Below are 16,598 nucleotides of genomic sequence, written 5' to 3'. Positions count from 1 at the left end.
TCCCTGCCATAACCCAGTGCCAGCCCCGCCTCCCCCATTAGTAATGCCAGAACTCTTGGTGTTTATTAAACACCTTCCCATCAGCCCTCTGGCCATCCTGTGCTGCGCAGCCCCTGAATTCCTGACCGTGGGGTTATTGCCGGTTGCTTTCTGCAGTCCATTCCCCATCGCAGCAGCCTTTGTGGGGCGGACTGTGAGGGGCTGTAGAGGCAGTGCAGGCTAGTGGCTAGAGCAGTGGACTGGGAGTCGGGGGCTCTGTCCCCCCACACCCCTCATGAGACCTGTGATGAGGCAGTTGGGCTCACCTGTGAAGCAGGACTATCAGCATTAGCTCTTTGGCCTGAGCGATGCAGTCGATTGCCAGGCCTGGCCAGGCGGGCTGGCCGATGCCCTGAGTCAGGACAGAGTCCCCTATCCCTGAACGCAGCGGGACGAATGACAGCAAACTGTTTCCTTACTCGGAAATCCCCAGGTCTGCCCTTCGGCAGGTTCTGTGCCCAAGGAGCACTGTCCCTCTGCAACCTGCTCACAACTCCGGCTCCTGGCTTCCTTTGCCTCCAGCGCCCACAGACTGCTGTATCTCCCTTGCCCCACGGAGACCCTTCAGTCCACACGGCTCTGAAGGAGAGCGCTTGGCCACTCGTCGGCTTTAATGAGGTCTGTGATTGGCTTTGGATCCAAGGTGACTCACCTGAGGGCGGCTTCTAAGCACCTCCCAGCACCACGGTGATAAACAGGGAGCTGGAAGGAGCCAAGGCCTTGTTTAGGACTAAAGAATACCACCCTCCCCTCCCGTGACAAGCAAGCGCGGGAAAAGTCCTGGGCAGCTCAGCTGGGCTTTTTGGTGAAAATGCCTGAACGTGAGAGTGCTCCTCTAATTTTATTTAGATGTGTTACGGTAACAGCTAGTGTCAGGGACGGGGGGCGAGCATTGTGCTAGGTGCGGTACAAACACAGAATGAGAGACATTCCCTGCCCCCAAGAGCTCATGGCTTAGATGGCTAAGAGTGGGAGGGGAAACTGAGGCACAGAGAGGGGATTTTTTGGGTGTGGGAGGATACAGCACTTTTCATCCATCGATCTCAGAGTACTTTACAAAAGAGCTAAATAGCATTATCCCCATAGTACAGGCAGGTAAACTGAGGCACAGAGCAGCATTGTGACTTGCCCAAGGACAGTAGCAGGGCTGGGAACAGAACCCAGGTTTCCTTAGTCCCTGGGGAGAGCCCCTATGCACTAGACCTCACTGCCCCCTGGCTCCCTGCCATGAAGGGTTTGTAAGACATACAGTGCCCCCTCCAGCCAAGACAGGTCGTGTCAGTAGACATCTGCCTGGCCCCGGGGAGCTGCTCCTGAGGCAGAGGAGCGAGAGGTAACCAGAAGCACAGAAGCATGAGGCGGGTGAGCTGGCTGGGTGAACAAGGTGGCAGAGCAGTGCCAGGCCTCGGTCTCTGGAAGGCTTCCTGCAGCACAACCTACCTGCTGGCAGAGGGGGCCAATGGCCTGTCGAGAAGGCAGGGAGCAGGGGGTTCATGCCACGTCCCAATGAGCACACAGCATGCGGCTACAGGGACCTGGCCATCCCTGCCTGGCAGATCCGGTGTATAGACGCAGACACCCAGGTAGCCGAGCGCCAGTCCCTTTGATGCCCTGTGTCTGCTCTGCCTCCGCGCAGCGGGGGTGTTAATCAGGGGCGTTGTCCCCGTGGAGCGCCGGTATTGTACCAGCCAGCCTTGCCTTTGATCTCAGCTGACTGGCATTTCAAACACCGCAGCCTGGGAGAAGCCACCTGCGGGAGGCCTAGACAGATGGAGCGCGCGGTGGGAAGGGATTGCGGGGCAGGATTAAAAATGTGTTTTGTCTGGGCACCATGGGGCAGTCGGCAAGGAGGAAACTGTCGGCTTCCATGGCCCACAGAGCCGCATGCCCGTTGCGTGGCAGTGCCCCCTCCTCTGCCCGGCGCAGGGATGCTCTGCTCCAGCATTCGGGGTGTAACGGGGTGCTAGCTGCCTGCCCGTGGGAGCACAGAGGGGGCGATGCACAACCGATCCGTGGCTGTCAGATGCTCATTCCTTTGTTTCGTCCGTCTCAGCACCATGCATCTGCTGGAACGTGGGCTCTGGGAGGAGCTAGATAGGGCTGGGATTTTGGAAATCTCTGGCTGTTGGAGCCAAGGCATGTCAGCGGGTGCCCAACCTGCTTTTGGAGACTCTCAGCCTGGGTAGGAACATGTTCTAGCTCACCCACCAGATATGGGCTGGATGTAGGAATCCCCGGGGAAGAGCTTCTGGATACTCACACTGGTTCCTTCTGGTCTCAGCTCGATGCCCGCTTGGCCACCGTGGAGGGCAAAAGCTCAGATCCTCATTAGGCGCCTCAATGCCTTGTTAGGATCTGGGCCCAAGCCCCCACTATGGTAAGTGGGGCAGTGCCAGTGTAAATTACCCGAACTACCCACCACTGATATCCCTTAGCCCTGGGAGACCCTCTCCGGGCTTCAGAGGCGAGTTCATGCTGTGCTCCCTGCTGAGGCGGCCGACAAGCCCAATGCCCAGCATGGTGATGGGGTTTGTGAGGTGGGCACTGTACCACAGCTGACAGTTGTTCTCTCTCTGTATTGTGGTCGTGGCAGGTGTCACGGAGTCTGGGGGAGTCCAGCCCTGCACCCCTCTTCCTGGACCCCACAGTGACTTTTATCCAGCCAGTAAAACAGAAGGTTTATTGGACACAGGAACACAGGTTACAGCAGAGCTTGCAGGCACAGTCAGGACTCCTCCATCCAGTCCTTCTGGGCTTTCAGGGGGCTTGGATCCTAGCTAGGATACCCTGAATTCCGCCCCACAGCCCCAAACCCAAACTGACCTGCCCCTCCTCCCGCCGGCCGGGTCCTTTGTCCCGCTCCCTGGGCACAGGTGCTGACCCCCCTCCCCGCTGCCTGGCTCAGGTTGCAGGCTTAAAGATCCTGTCCCTCACCTAAAGACATCCCTGCTCTCCCATCCCCCACACAGACAGCCCCTACTCCATCACACCAGGAGACCCAGCTGGGGATTGAGTCCCTGTTACCTGGGGTGCAGTGCAGTCCCTTCCCCTATGAGATGGCAGGCGGGCCTGACAGAAGGAGAGATCCAAGCTGGTACCGTTGGCACGGATCATCCTCCAGCCACAGCCAGCCATGGTGCCATCTCCCCAGCCCTGCCCGTGGCCGGTGGTTCTGTGCCCTCGTGCCAGTCCCCTGTCCTCCATCCCAAGGGGGGTATATTGCAAGCGGCTAGGATGGCACTAACCCTCTGCACCGATCCCTTGCCAGCTGACACATGTTCATGGGATGTGTAGCTGGGGAGCCGGATTTCAAGGCTTTGTTTATGGTCTCGTTTGACTGTTTAATTGACAGGACCTGCCCTCGGCCATGGAGTGGAAACCAGCAGCTCCTCTCCAGTTGGCCGCCAGGGTCTCCGAGGCAGCTAGAGGCATTTCCTTCCCGCCGGGCTATACCAGAGCAATAGAGATGAAGGTCTCAGTGGTATGTAAGTGCCTAACTCCTATTGGTTTCAATGGGAGTTAGGTGCCTAAATTCCATGGCCATATCTCAGGCTTTAGCATCCTCCGGAGAGCAAGAACCCTGCTTTGCTCTCAGCCTTATCGCTGCGGCAAAATAGCCTCGACTCCTGACCTCCCACGACCGCTGCTCTGAATCCCTCCTTAGGACTGTCACAGGGTAAGCTGGCCCTTTAAGGGGAGGCGGGCTCAGCCACACCTGGGCCAGGTGGTGCCTGATCCCTGCTGGCCCTCTGGCCCTAAACTGACTTGAGCCCCTCCCCTCACTTGGAAAGGGGACTAAACCCCATGCCCCTTAAAGGGCCAGCTTGTCCTGTGATTAGGACCTGGAGCGGGGGGCTTTCAAAGCCAGCTCGCTTATTGGTTTCCTGCTAATCAGATTTGTCTTGCAGCCCTGACAGCTAGGGCTGGGGGCAGTCAGATCTCACGTTCCAGGGCCGACGCTGATCTCTCACCCCGGGGTCAGGAAGGAATCCCAGCCCCTCGCCCACTGGCCAGGTGCATTCTGGGCTTTTCTTCCCACCACGCAGCAGATATTGGCTGCTGCTGGGAGCAAGATGCTGAACCTGATGAGCCAATCGCAGTGGCTGAGTTTGTCCCAATCTTGGTAGCTGATTTGCTGCTTGAGCGGTTCCGCCCCAATCAGGCTGGGGGAGGGGTGATGTCATAGCCCGGAAGGGTTGTTACTGGTGCCGAGACAGGATTTGCCCAGTGATACAGTGGCCGAGTGTTGCACCAATAGCTTATGAAAGGCCTGCTGGGTTGTGGGGGGAAGCAGTAGCCCCATTGGTCACCGTTGTGGATAAAGGTGCACAGGCATCTTTGCATGACTTCGAAGTGCTGCACGGGCACTTTGCACGTGCACCCCCCGGCCCCGTATGTGCATGCCCGGCTTCCAGAGGGGGACGTGCGCATCCTTCAGGGCAAAGGGAGACCGAATCCATAGGGCAGAGATTGGCACCAACCAGGTGCAAGGCCCGGGGCAAAGGAGAATTGGGTCCAGTCTGGCTGCAACGGGTCCAGGCGGTAGCATGACACTGAGCCAAAGGGCATCAGACAGAGTCCTGGCTGATGGGATCCATCAGGCTGTGACGTAGTTTTCCAGCACTTGATCTGGGGCCAGGCTTTCAAAAGAGCTCAGGTCCTTTTGAGGCACCTGAATAGCCCGGGGTGACCCCCACGGCTGGATTATCGGAAGAGCTTGCAAACTGCCTAACATGGAAGCTGTGCTCTAGTGCAAATGTTGGATGCCGCTCTCTGGCCCTTCATCCCGGGGCAGGGGGGGCTGTCGAGACAAGGGAGCAAGGAGACGCTGGCTGAAGTGGTGCAAAAGGAAGGGGGTTTTGTAGTTTTCCAACCCAAAGTGACGTACAGCCCCAGGCAGCCTCCCCGGCACTGGTTTCCTCCGGCCCCCAGCAAAGCAGCATGGCAGAAACCTCGAAGGACCTTCACTGGGCGTTACCCGAGGTCCTGCTCTAACTGGTGCTGGTGCTTCTCCTTCATTCACACTAAAGAGGGGGGTTGTGTCAGGGCAATGTTCGGTGACACTCGTCAAGCGCCCAGCCAAGCACGACCAATCCATGGGTGCCTGCAGGTGCCAGACTGTGGCTTCTTCCAGCCTGCTTGATGCTGTCACCCGAGGGCTGTGTGCCAAGGTGGGGGGGGGGGGGCGCTGCCAGGCTCCCCCTGCCCCCCCGATACCTGCAAACCTGGCGTTGTGTTTGCCATCTGGGCACAGCCGGGGGGCAGCGTCCGAGGCTCAGTCCTGAGCTCCCTGCTCCTCTGAGGGCGATCCCTTCCGCCGCCGCGGCCCGGTCCTCATTGCAGGCCGCAATCTCTCACATATGACTGTCTCCAGCAGGGAGCAGCGTACCAAGGAGGCCTGGGCGAGGTGGAAGGGTGTAGTGGGACTTGTCGCACATGGCGACGGGGTGTTTAACTGGGCCCTCTCCGGGGCTGCTATGGCCGCTGGCGCAGAGCCGGTGCGACGTGCCTGTAGGGAGCAGCGTGGGTCTGAGTGGGGGGCATCAGGAACTACCCCAGTGCACAATTTCTTTGTGGATTGGCCTGGCCATGTCCCAGGATCCAGGCTCCCTATCCTGCCCCTGATCGAGAGGATGGGGCATCTGCCTCGTTCGGGGCTAGTGACTCCTGAATACTCTGAACCCAGGAGTTCCCCGTGGCTGTTCTGAACCCCAGTCGCTTCCCAGCTTTGGGACAGGCCATGAGCCATCCAGATTTTGCCTCCTTGCCAGCATGGGGCGTCCAAGGGGGCCCATGCCGGTCATGTCTGCTCCTCTCCATCATGGGCTGGAGTCCTGTGATCGCCGAGGCCGGAGGGCCATGCCCAGTGACAGCCTTCAGTAGCTGTTAGAGCAGCGCTTATATAACAACCCGAGATGACAGCACCAGCCCGGGGCAGAGAGAGACGAGCCTGTCGCTGCGACTCATAGCGCCGGGCATCACCGAGTCAAGGCGGCCACGGAGGAGGAGGATTCTTCAGCCCTGCTTTCTCATGTCTCCCACCGATACTGAAGGAGGGGGTCTCCTGCTCCCTGCCTCATCTGTCCCTGTGTCCCTGCAGCACTGGGATAGTCAGAGATGCCTAAGAGAGTTAGGCACAAAACTGGCTTTCACTGGGGCTTGAGCTGCTTTTCCCACTGAGGGCTTTTGAAAAAGTCCTTCCTGGAGAAGAAGGCCAGCCCTGTGGGTGGGGTGGCGGGGCGCTTCGGAGAGCAGGATTCGATGCCCTTTGCTCTACCACCTCGGACAAGTCATTTAGCTACTCTGTGCCTCAGTTTCCCCATCTTTAAAATGGGGATAACACTCAGGGGGGGTTGAAGAGCGTGAGGTGCTCAGATAGGGTGGTGCTGGGAACCATAAGGGAACCCGACAAGATAGCCACGGACGTGCCCGACTAGAATGTTAGAAAGGTTGGGTAGCATCCCTCATCGGGGGCCAGGGCATGAGAGAGAGACACCCCTAGGTGAGGGTGACGGAGCTGTCAGCTGGTTGGAGTGGGGTGGCACCAGCTGGAAGCCATCCACTGTGGGACCAGCGGCCAGGCTGGCTGCATGGGACGTGGCACCCGTGGGTACCTGGCAGTCAGGAAACACCCTCAGCTCCAGGAATCCAGCGCCTGGGCCCTTGTCTCTCCGGGTCGCTCAGCAACGCTTCGGGCACTGTTGCTTAGCAACTGCTCCATGGTAACCCAGAGAGAAGGAATGAGTTCCGCTGTATGGAGCCCGGCTGGGCAAAGCCCGTGGCAGGGCCTGTCCCGCCGGCGGCAGCCTGGGCCCAGAGTCGCCCCAGAGCCCAGACCCTTGGGCAAATCAGCAGAGAAAGGACATTAACGCCCCCACCCATTCCCTGCTTCGCCGGCGAACCCCCATCTCTGGGAGCCAGATCCAGCCAGACACAGCCCTGGGGGAGGCTGCCCTCGCTTTCCACAGGGGCCAGGATATACTGTGCGGTGGACCGCCGTATCCAGGCTGGTCTATATAGGGAGGGGTGGCGTATATGTGGGGCTAGTCTATATAGTGAAACTGGGTCCTGGATCCCTGCTGGGCTATACGGGGCAGTGGGATCCATACGGGGCTGGTGTCTATAGTGTTTGTGGTGTGCAGAGGAGTGTATATGGGGTGGTATGTACAGTATAGCCCAGAACTACGTCCATGCAGTTGCGTCTGGAGCTGGGGGGACCTGCGTGGCGCTGTGGGGCAGTGCCGGTGTGGCAGTTCCAGCAGCCATGGGGCTCCCCAGCTGTAAATGCCTCCACTCGCTTTCCCGTGCCGCTCTCCCGCCGCTGATCGGTGCCTCTCTCGTCCAGGGTTCAATAACCCAGTGTCTCCCCGAGCGGCCAGGCCAGCATGTAAATAGCCTCTCTGTCTCGCGTCTCCGCGTCCGGGCGCCCCGTGGCTCCATTCAGCTTCCAGTGTAAAGACCCAGGCTCCAGGCCCTGCCATCCCCAGCCTGGCACAATGCCCTCCCTCCACCTCCATTTTCCCCCCGGGGGCGCAGGGTAATACCGGGCGCAGCACGGGGGAGCCGCTCTCTTAGCTGAGCGCCGGGCCCCCTTGGCCAGGCCAGCACTGGAGGATGGCACCTGGGTACAGACCGAGGGGGCCTGATCCGGAGCCCCGACCCCTGCCTCAAGGCCCCTTTGCTCCGGTCTGGCTGGTGTAAAGAGGCCAGAGCCCCAAATTCCCGGGTGGTTCAGAGCCGGGTTCTTCCCTTTAGCACCATGGGGTTGGGGCTGTGTCGCCAGGGGCAGTGGGAGCCAGCGCGGAGCTGGCTGGCCCACGAGGGGCATCTCTGTGGGCCTCATGCCCCCTTTTCTTTCTCTCCTCAGAGGCCATAGCAAACAGCCAGGAATGGACCCTCAGCCGCTCCATCCCAGAGCTCAGACTGGTAGGTGTCTCCTCGCCCTCCGTGCCAGCCACCAAGTGGGCGGGAAGTACGGAAACATGGGACTTATGGCAGTGAGACCCGCCCCCCAGGCCTGGGTCGTCCCCCTCCCACACCATTCTGCCCCTCAATCCCAACCTGCAGCCTTGGGGTTCCCCCCCACAGCTCTGCTGGTGCCCCTCAATCACAACCTGCAGCCACCAGTCCTGGGCTCCCACCCCCCAACCTCTGCGGTGCCCTTCAATCCTGACCCACAGTCTCCTGCCCTGTGCTCTCCCCCCAGCTCTGCCAATGCCCATCAATCCCAACCCGCAGCCCCTAGTCCTGCCTCCCCCGCTCTGCTGGTGCCCCTCAATCCCGACCCACAGCTCCCAGTCCTGCCCCCCCAGCTCTGCTGGTGCACCTCAATCCTGACCTACAGTCCCTAGTCCTGGGCTCCCCCCAGCTCTACAGTGCCCCTCAATCCTGACCCACAGCCCCCTGCCCTGGGCTCCCCCCACCAGCTCTGCCGGTGCCTCTCAATCACGACCCGCAGCCCCCTGCTAGCCCATGGCACCGAGCCTGGCAGCTGACACTTGGCATCAGTTCAGACGCCCGAGCTCAGAGGCCTTGTGACTCGTGCTGTGGGATGCGCCCGGGGGGGCTGTGGAGACAGACGCTGCCCCAGGCCTGATCCAGGACACGAGGAGCTCCCAGCCCAGTCACTGAGGGCAGCAGAGAGCTCCGGGGGCCCCCCAGTGGGGGATGGGGGAGGGATTGGGGGTGCACTGGGCTCCCAGACACAGGGGAATTCCTTCCCTCCTGCCTCATGCAAGGAAGAGCCAATCCCCTTACCCCTTGGCCAGTGACCCCTGGGGTGCCGGGTTGGGAGGGGCACTGGTGTGACTGGAGTGGAAGGGCCGGGTGGTGGGATGGGGGGTCGCTGTCTAGCACAGGACCAAGCATGACCTGCCATGACTTCTGCCCTTTGGCCTCCCAGGGTGTCCTGGGGAGCATCAAGAGCGGAAAGTCGGCCCTCGTCCATCGCTTCCTCACCGGCTCCTACCTGGGCCTGGAGCCAGCTGAGAGTGAGTGCCAGGGCGGGGGCGGGCGGGGCGGCCATGGAGCCCTGCCTCAGGCTGCTCCTCTCCTTCAGGGCCCTGCAGAGACCAGGGGGCCATGTCGGGGTGTGGGCATCCAGGCCAGCAGAGCGGAGAATGTGCTGGTTCTGTGGCCAAACTGTGCTGGTTATGTAGCCAGACCGTGTCGGTTCCATGGCCAGACTGAACTGGTTCCATAGCCAGACCGTGTCGGTTCCGTGGCCAAACTGTGCCAGTTCCATAGCCAGACCGTGTCGGTTCCGTGGCCAAACTGTGCCAGTTCCATAGCCAGACTGTGTCGGTTCTGTGGCCAGACCGTGCCAGTTCCGTGACCAGACTGTGCTGGTTCCGTGGCCAGACCGTGCCGGTTCCATGGCCAGACTGTGCCGGTTCCGTGATCAGACTGTGTCGGTTCCGTGGCCAGACCGTGCCGGTTCCGTGGCCAGACCGTGCCGGTTCCATGGCCAGACTCTGCTGGTTCCGTGACCAGACCGTGTCGGTTCCATGACCAGACCGTGCCGGTTCCGTGGCCAGACCGGGCCAGTTCCATGGCCAGACTCTGCTGGTTCCGTGACCAGACCGTGTCGGTTCCATGACCAGACCGTGCCGGTTCCATGGCCAGACCGTGCTGATTCCATGGCCATATCCTGCCAGTTCCGTGGCCAGACCATGCCCATTCTGGGGCCTGAATGTGCCCCTCAGCCTAATTTTTGCCATACCTGGATTTTCTCCTAACTGGGCATTTCCCAGCAGGGCACCTTGACCTCTCCCCTCCTCCCCTGCCCCCGCTAGCCCCACGTGGGACGCCCTGTCGGGTGCATTGTGGGGAGCACCCAGCATTGGCTCTGTCCCAGCTGAGCCCCCCTACCTGGCTCTGTGGATCCCCATCTCCTACCCCTCCGCTCTCCTAACGGGAAGCTGCTGCCTGGGTGTGGGTGCGGGGCACTGGCCAGCTGCTGGCAGTGAGGGAGCTGCAGACAATGGCCCTGATTGAGTCCCGCGCAGCTGACGGGCTGGGCACAAAGAGCTGGCAGCAGCTTCCCCCCGGCCATTGTCCAGAGCCCGAATGGGCCCAGATTAGATGCAGGGGCTAAGTCATCAGGGCCAGCAACCAGCCAGTCGCAGCCGTTAGCCCCCAGCCCATCCACACATGGGCCCTGTGCCCAGGAGGCTTCGGCCTCCAATGTCCTCTTTGCTTCTGTAGTCCACAGCCCTGGACCTGCAGGGGCATGCGTAGCACTGGCAGCTCTGCTGGTGCCCCTCACTCCCGACCCACAGCCCCTGCTATCCCAGCCCTGGGCTCCCCACTCTACAGCTCTGCTGGCGCCCCTCACTCCCTACCCGCAGCCCCTGCTAGCCCAGCCCTGGGCTCCCCACACAGCTCTGCCGGTTCCCCTCACTCCTGACCTGCAGCCCCCTGCTAGGACTTTTGAGCAGAGGCCAGTAACTTGAGCTTTGCATCACCTCGGGGGCTGATTTTGTGACCCCAACAAATGCCTCCCCCGAGCTCTGGGACAAGGCTGCCCGTGCCCAGGAGGGAGTTGAGCCTGGTGTGGGCAGGCAGGGGCCGTCGGGCACAGGGGCCCTGCTCACCTGCTCTCTCCCCCTCTCTGTGGACCCAGGCGGACAGTTCAAGAAGGAAGTGGTGGTAGACGGGCAGAGTCACCTGTTATTGATCCGAGAGGAAGGGGGTGCCCCGGACATCAAGGTAACCGCTGGGGGAGGACCGGGGAGGGGGTGGTATTGCAGGACTCTGGATGCTCCCGCAGCTGATCCCGAGTTCCCGGGGTCTCCACTCTGAAGACACTCCCGCAGCTCTGGCCTCAAGGCCGGGGGTGGGGGTTCCCTGGTTGTGTGTTGGGGACCCCTCCCCCCGGCACAGAGAGCCAACCCCCCTTCCTGCTCTCCCCCCCACACACAGTTTGCCAGCTGGGTGGATGCCGTGGTCTTTGTGTTCAGCCTGGAGAATGAAGACAGCTTCCAAGAGGTCTCCCAATATTACAACCTCCTGACCAGCTACCGCAGCCCCTCGGAGGTGGCCGTGGCCCTGGTGGGCACGCAGGGTGAGTGGGGCGTGGGCAGGGCTGGGGCCCCGGGGAGGGGCAGGGAAGGTGGCACACCCAGAGTGGGCACTCGCTGCAGGCCGTCACGATGTAGGTGGTGGATATCTGTGCAATCCCAGGGGGCTGCAATGGGGGAGGGCTCAGTGGAGGGCACTGTGGTGCAGGGAGCTGGGCAGGGGGTCACTAGGGGGCGCTGTGGTGCAGGGAGCAGGGTAGGGAATCACTAGGGGGTGCTGTGCTCCAGGAAGCAGGGCAGGGAGTCACTAGGGGGCGCTGTACACAGGGAGTGGGGCAGGGGTTACTGGGGGAGGTGTGCCACTGGGAGCGGGGCAGGGCATCACTAGGTGACACTGTGGTGGAAGGAGTGGGGCAGGGGGTCACTAGGGGGTGCTGTGCCGCAGGGAGCAGGGCGGGGTCACTAGGGGGCGCTGTGGTGCAGGGAGCAGGGCAGGAAGTCACTAGGGGGCGCTGTGATGATGCAGGGAGCTGGGCGCGAAGGTTCCACTAGGGGGCGGCTGTGGGTGGCACGTGGAGCAGGGCGGGGTCACTAGGGGGCGCTGTGGTGGCAGGGAGTGGGGCAAGGGGATCACAAGGGGGGTGCTTGTGGTGCAGGGAGCAGGTGAGGGTCACATAGGGGAGTGCGCTGTGGTGGAGGGAGTAGGGTGGGGGTCAACTAGGGGGTGCATGCTGGCAGGGAGCAGGGTGGGGGTCACGAGGGGGTGCTGTGCTGCAGGGAAGCAGGACAGAGAGTCACTAGGGGCACTGTAACACAGGGAGTGGGGCAAGGGTTACTAGGCGGGCGCTGGTGCGCACTGGGAGTGGGGCAGGGCAATCACTAGCTGGCACTGTGGTGGCAGGCGAGTGGGGCGGGGGGTCACCTAGGGGGTGCTGTGCAACAGGGAGCAAGGGCGGGGGTCCAACCTTAGGGGTGCTGTGGTGCCAGGGAGCTGGGCGGGGTCACGTGGGGGGCGCTGTGCTGGCAGGGAGTGGGGCAGGGTCCCAAGGGGCCGCTGTGCACGCAGGGAGCAGGGTGGGGTCACTAGGGCGCGCTGTCGCGCAGGGAGCAGGCGGGGTCACTAGGGGCGCTGTGGTGCAGGGAGCTGGGTCGGGGGGTCATAGGGGAGCTGTGCTGCAGGGAGTGGGACAGGGGTCACGTAGGGGGGCGCTGCTGCTGCAGGGAGTGGGGCAGGGGTTCACTATAGGGGGCCGTGTGCCGCAGAGCAGGGCGGGGTCACTAGGGGGTGCTGTGGTGGAGGTGTGTGGGTCAGGGCCCTAGGGGGTGCTGTGGGTGGCAGGTGGTGGGCAGGTCACTAAGGGGCGCTGGTGGTGGAGGGAGTGGAGGCGGGGGCAGGGGGTCGCTAAGGGGGCGCTGTGGTGCAAGGGAAGCAGGGCAGGGGTCGGCTAGGAGGGCGCTGTGGTGCAGGGAGTGGGCGCGGGTCGCCTAGGGGCGCTGTGGGGTGGAGGGAGTGGGCGGGAGGGGTCACCTAGGAGGGCGCTGTGGTGCGGGAGCGGGGCGGGGGTCACTGGGGGGCGCTGTGGGTGCAGGGAGCGGGAGGGTCACTAGGGGGTCACATGTGGTGCAGGGCGCCTGGTGCAGGGGGGTCGCTAGGGGCGCTTTGGTGCAGGGAGTGGGGCGGGGGTACTAGGCGGCGATGTGGTGGAGAGTCGGGCAGGGGCAGGGGTCACTAGGGGAGCGCTGTGGGCAGGGAGCGGGGCGGGGTCCACTAGGGGCGCTGTGGGTGCAGGGAGCGGGGCGGGGGTCACTACATGGATGTGCTGTGGTGCAGGGAGCGGGCAGCGGGTCACTAGGGGCGCTGTGGTGCAGGGAGTGGGGCGGGGGTCACTAAGGGGCCGCTGTGTGTGCAGGGAGCGGGGGCAGGGGTCACTAGGGGGCCTGTGGTGCAGGGAAGCGGGGCGGGGTCAACCTAGGGCGGCGCTGTGGTGGAGGGAAGTGGGGCGGGAGCAAGGGGGTCCCCTAGGGGCCGCTGTGGGTGCAGGGAAGCGGGGCAGGGGTCACTAGGGGCGCTGTGGTGCAGGGCGCGGGCGTGGGTCCTATGTGCGGATCGCTGTGGTGGCAGGGAGCACAGGGGGCGGGGGTCACTAGGGGCCAGCTGTGGATGGCGGGAGTGGGGCGGGGGTCACTAGGGGGCGCTGTGGTGCAGGGAGTGGGGCGGGGGTCACTAGGGGGCGCTCTCCCCTCGCAGTCAGCGCTGGCCCCGATGGTGCAGAGGCCGGGGCTGTATCTGGTGCATTGGGCGTTAACCCTTCGCATGCTGTCGCTCTGGAGTGTCTTTCCCCCTCCCTGGCCGGCCGCCCGGCTCATGACTTGATCCCCGCTCCGAGGAGCCTCGTGGGGGGCAGTGCCCGGCTGCCAGAGGGGGGTGGTGGTGTGGAGCTGGGTGGTGCCCACCCACCCCGTCCGTCCGTCCATCCGGGTGAGACGGGGCCATTCTTTCTCCCACCCCCCAGACAAGATCAGCTCCACCAACCCCCGGGTGATCGAGGACCCGCAGGCCCGGGCGCTCTGCAGCGACATGAAACGCTGCCTCTACTACGAGACCTGCGCCACCTACGGCCTCAACGTCGACCGGGTCTTCAGTGAAGGTAACCGCCGGCTGGGGGGTCTGAGCTGCTCCGTCCCTGTCTGCCACGGGCAAGGTCTGGCCCTTGTGGGGCTGGCGTGGCTGGGCTGGTGTGGTCTGTTCCCCCATGGATCCCTGTGGCTGGGGTGGTTTGTTCCCCCTAGGGGTCCCCATGGCCATGGCTGGGGTGGGCTCTCCCCCAGGGGGGTCCCAGTGGCTGTGACTGGGATGGTCTGTCTCCCTGGGGGTCCCTGTGGCTGGGGCGGGCTCTCCCCCTGGTAGGTCCCCATGGTCTTGGCTGGAGCGGGCTGTCCCTCAGGGGGGTCCCTGTGGCTGGGGTGGGCTCTCCCCCAGGGGTCACTGTGGCTGTGGCTGGGGTGGTCTGTCTCCCTGGGGGTCCCCGTGGCTGTGGCTGGGATGGTCTGTCTCCTTGGTGGTCCCTGTGACCATGGCTGGGATGGTCTGTCTCCCTGGAGGTCCCCGTGGCTGTGGCTGGGGCGGGCTTTCCCCCTGGGGCATCCTTCTAACCATGGCTGGGGTGGGCTCTCCCCCAGGGGAGTCCCTGTGGCTGGGACGATCTGTCTCCCTGGGGGTCCCTGTGGCTGGGGCAGGCTCCGTGGCCGTGACTGGGGCAGGCTTTCTCCCAGGGGGGTCCCTCTAACCGTGGCTGGGGTGGGCTTTCCCCCCTGGGGGGTCCCTCTAACTGTAGCTGGGGCAGGCTCTCCCCCATGGGAGTCCCTCTAACCGTGGCTGGGGTGGGCTCTCCCCCAGGGCAGTCCCTCTAACTGTGACTGCGGCAGCCTCTCCCCCTGGTAGGTCCCCATGGCCGTGGCTGGGGTGGGCTCTCCCCCTGGGGGGTCCCTCTAACCGTGGCTGGGGCGGGCTCTCCCCCTGAGGGGTCCCTCTAACCGTGGCTGGGTGGGCTCTCCCCCAGGGGGGTCCCTCTAACCATGGCTGTGATGGGCTTTCCCCCCTGGGGGGTCCCTCTAACCGTGGCTGGGGCGGGCTCTCCCCCAGGGCGGTCCCTCTAACCGTGGCTGGGGGGGGCTCTCCCCCAGGGCGGTCCCTCTAACTGTGGCTGCGGCGGCCTCTCCCCCTGGTAGGTCCCCATGGCCGTGGCTGGAGTGGGCTATCCCCCAGGGGGGTCCCTCTAATGGTGGCTGGGGTGGGCTCTCCCCAAGGGGGGGTCCGCATGGCTCCCTGTCTCTCATAGGACTTTCCTTCCCCTCCCAGTCGCCCAGAAGGTCGTGACTCTGAAGAAGCAGCAGCAGCTCCTGGCCTCCTGCAAGTCCCTGCCCAGCACCCCCAGTCACTCAGCTGCCTCCACCCCCGTGGGCGGGATCCACCCTGGGCAGGTACGGCCCGCAGGGGGCACTGAAGAACTAGGGGTGCCCCCTCCCCAGCCCCAGCCGCCTCCAGGCCTGCAGCCCCCTTCACGGAGCCGACGGCAGGACAGTTCCAGCCCCAACGGCACCACGATACCCAGGCCTGCCCGATCTGCCCGCTGAACCGGGGCAACTGGGACAAGCACGGCCCTGGGGGGGTACAGGCAGAGCTGGCACTGCCCTGGCCGAGGGGGGCATAGGCAGAGCTGACGCTGCCCTGGCGTTGGGGGGTATAGGTGGAGCTGGCACTTCCTTCGGGGGGCATAGGTAGAGCTGGTGCTGCCCTGGCATTGGGGGGCATAGGTAGAGCTGACGCTGTCCTGGCGTTGGGGGGTATAGGTGGAGCTGGCACTGCCCTGGGGGGGCATAGGTAGAGTTGGCACTGCCCTGGCCCTGGGGGCTTGTGTGTCCAGAGGTGGGGGGTTGTAGGCAGAGAATAAAACTCAGGAGTCCTAACTCCCAGTCCCCGCTGCTTTAACCACTAGACCCTACTCCCCTCCCAGAGCTGGGGACATATCCCAGGAGCCCTGGCTCCGCCCCCGCCCCTCTAAGCCCTAACATGTTCACTGCACTCCCTGGCCCTCTGCCCGTCAGGGAGAAGGAGTCATCAGAGAGGGGCATTTCCACGGCCCAGGGGGAAAGGGGCCCGTGGGCAGCAGGTGGCTCTGGGCAGCAGGACGCTGATGACCGGTGCCTGGGGCTCTTTTCCAGGCCAGTAATGGAGGCCACGTGAGCGATTACTCCTCCTCCTTGCCGTCTACGCCCAACATCAGCCACCGCGAGCTGCGGAGCGAAGGATCGGTCGGGATTGGCACCCCCAGCTCCTTGCACCGCGGGGCCAAGCGCCGCACCAGCCTCTTCACGGTGAGCCCCCCCCCATCTCCGGAGCTCCTGCCTGGGCATGTTGGATGGTGCCATTCCCCGGAGTCCCGTGCCGCTGCCAGGCACATGCTGCCATGGGTTGCAGCCACGCCCCACCGCTGCCGGGGACTGGGAACGCATGGGAAGATGGGGCACGGGCATGTGGGTTTGGCTCCCAGACAGCTCAGTCGTGCCCCCTGGGGCTGGGACAGGTCAGTGGCGCCCCCTGGGTGGGACAGCGGTGTATCCTGGGGTCGGCTCAGTGGCGCCCCTGGGGGTGGGATGCTGGTGTATCCTGGGGCCGGCTCAGTGGCGGCCCCTGGGGGCAGGACAGCGGTGTATCCTGGGACGGCTCAGTAGTGCCCCCTGGGGCTGGGACAGGTCAGCAGTGTATCCTGGGGCTGGCTCAGTGGTGCCCCCTGGGGGCAGGACAGCGGTGTAGCCTGGGGTCAGCTCAGTGGTGCCCCCTGGGGGCGGAACAGCGGTGTATCCTGGGGTTGGCTCAGTGGCGCCCCCTGGGGCTGGGACAGGTCAGTGGCGCCCACTGGGGGCGGAACAGCGGTGTATCCTGGGGGCGGCTCAGTGGCACCCCCTGGGGGCGGGACAGCAGTGTGTCCTGGGGCCGACCCAGTGGCGCCCTCTGGGGGCAGGACAGCAGTGTATCCT

General features: G+C 63.8%; 2 protein-coding genes across 5 annotated transcripts in view; both read left to right on the top strand.

Annotated features, from left to right (window-relative positions):
* DCTN2 (dynactin subunit 2) overlaps nucleotides 1-16,598 on the top strand; it is a 350,710-nt gene that overhangs the window by 33,380 nt on the left and 300,732 nt on the right. The gene's annotated exons all lie outside the window — the stretch shown is intronic.
* AGAP2 (ArfGAP with GTPase domain, ankyrin repeat and PH domain 2) overlaps nucleotides 1-16,598 on the top strand; it is a 64,890-nt gene that overhangs the window by 37,915 nt on the left and 10,377 nt on the right. For all 4 annotated transcript variants that reach the window (XM_032786872.2, XM_032786871.2, XM_075061132.1 and 1 more), the window contains exons 2-8: nucleotides 7,907-7,965; nucleotides 8,942-9,029; nucleotides 10,664-10,749; nucleotides 10,963-11,104; nucleotides 13,574-13,708; nucleotides 14,920-15,041; nucleotides 15,783-15,935. In XM_032786872.2, coding sequence (XP_032642763.1) covers nucleotides 7,907-7,965; nucleotides 8,942-9,029; nucleotides 10,664-10,749; nucleotides 10,963-11,104; nucleotides 13,574-13,708; nucleotides 14,920-15,041; nucleotides 15,783-15,935 — 785 coding nt within the window. The remainder of the gene's footprint in view (nucleotides 1-7,906; nucleotides 7,966-8,941; nucleotides 9,030-10,663; nucleotides 10,750-10,962; nucleotides 11,105-13,573; nucleotides 13,709-14,919; nucleotides 15,042-15,782; nucleotides 15,936-16,598) is intronic.

Source organism: Chelonoidis abingdonii, chromosome 26, assembly GCF_003597395.2.
Source record: "Chelonoidis abingdonii isolate Lonesome George chromosome 26, CheloAbing_2.0, whole genome shotgun sequence".
In the NCBI taxonomy this organism is placed as follows: domain Eukaryota; kingdom Metazoa; phylum Chordata; order Testudines; family Testudinidae; genus Chelonoidis; species Chelonoidis abingdonii.
This window is presented reverse-complemented; position numbering and strand designations above follow the sequence as displayed.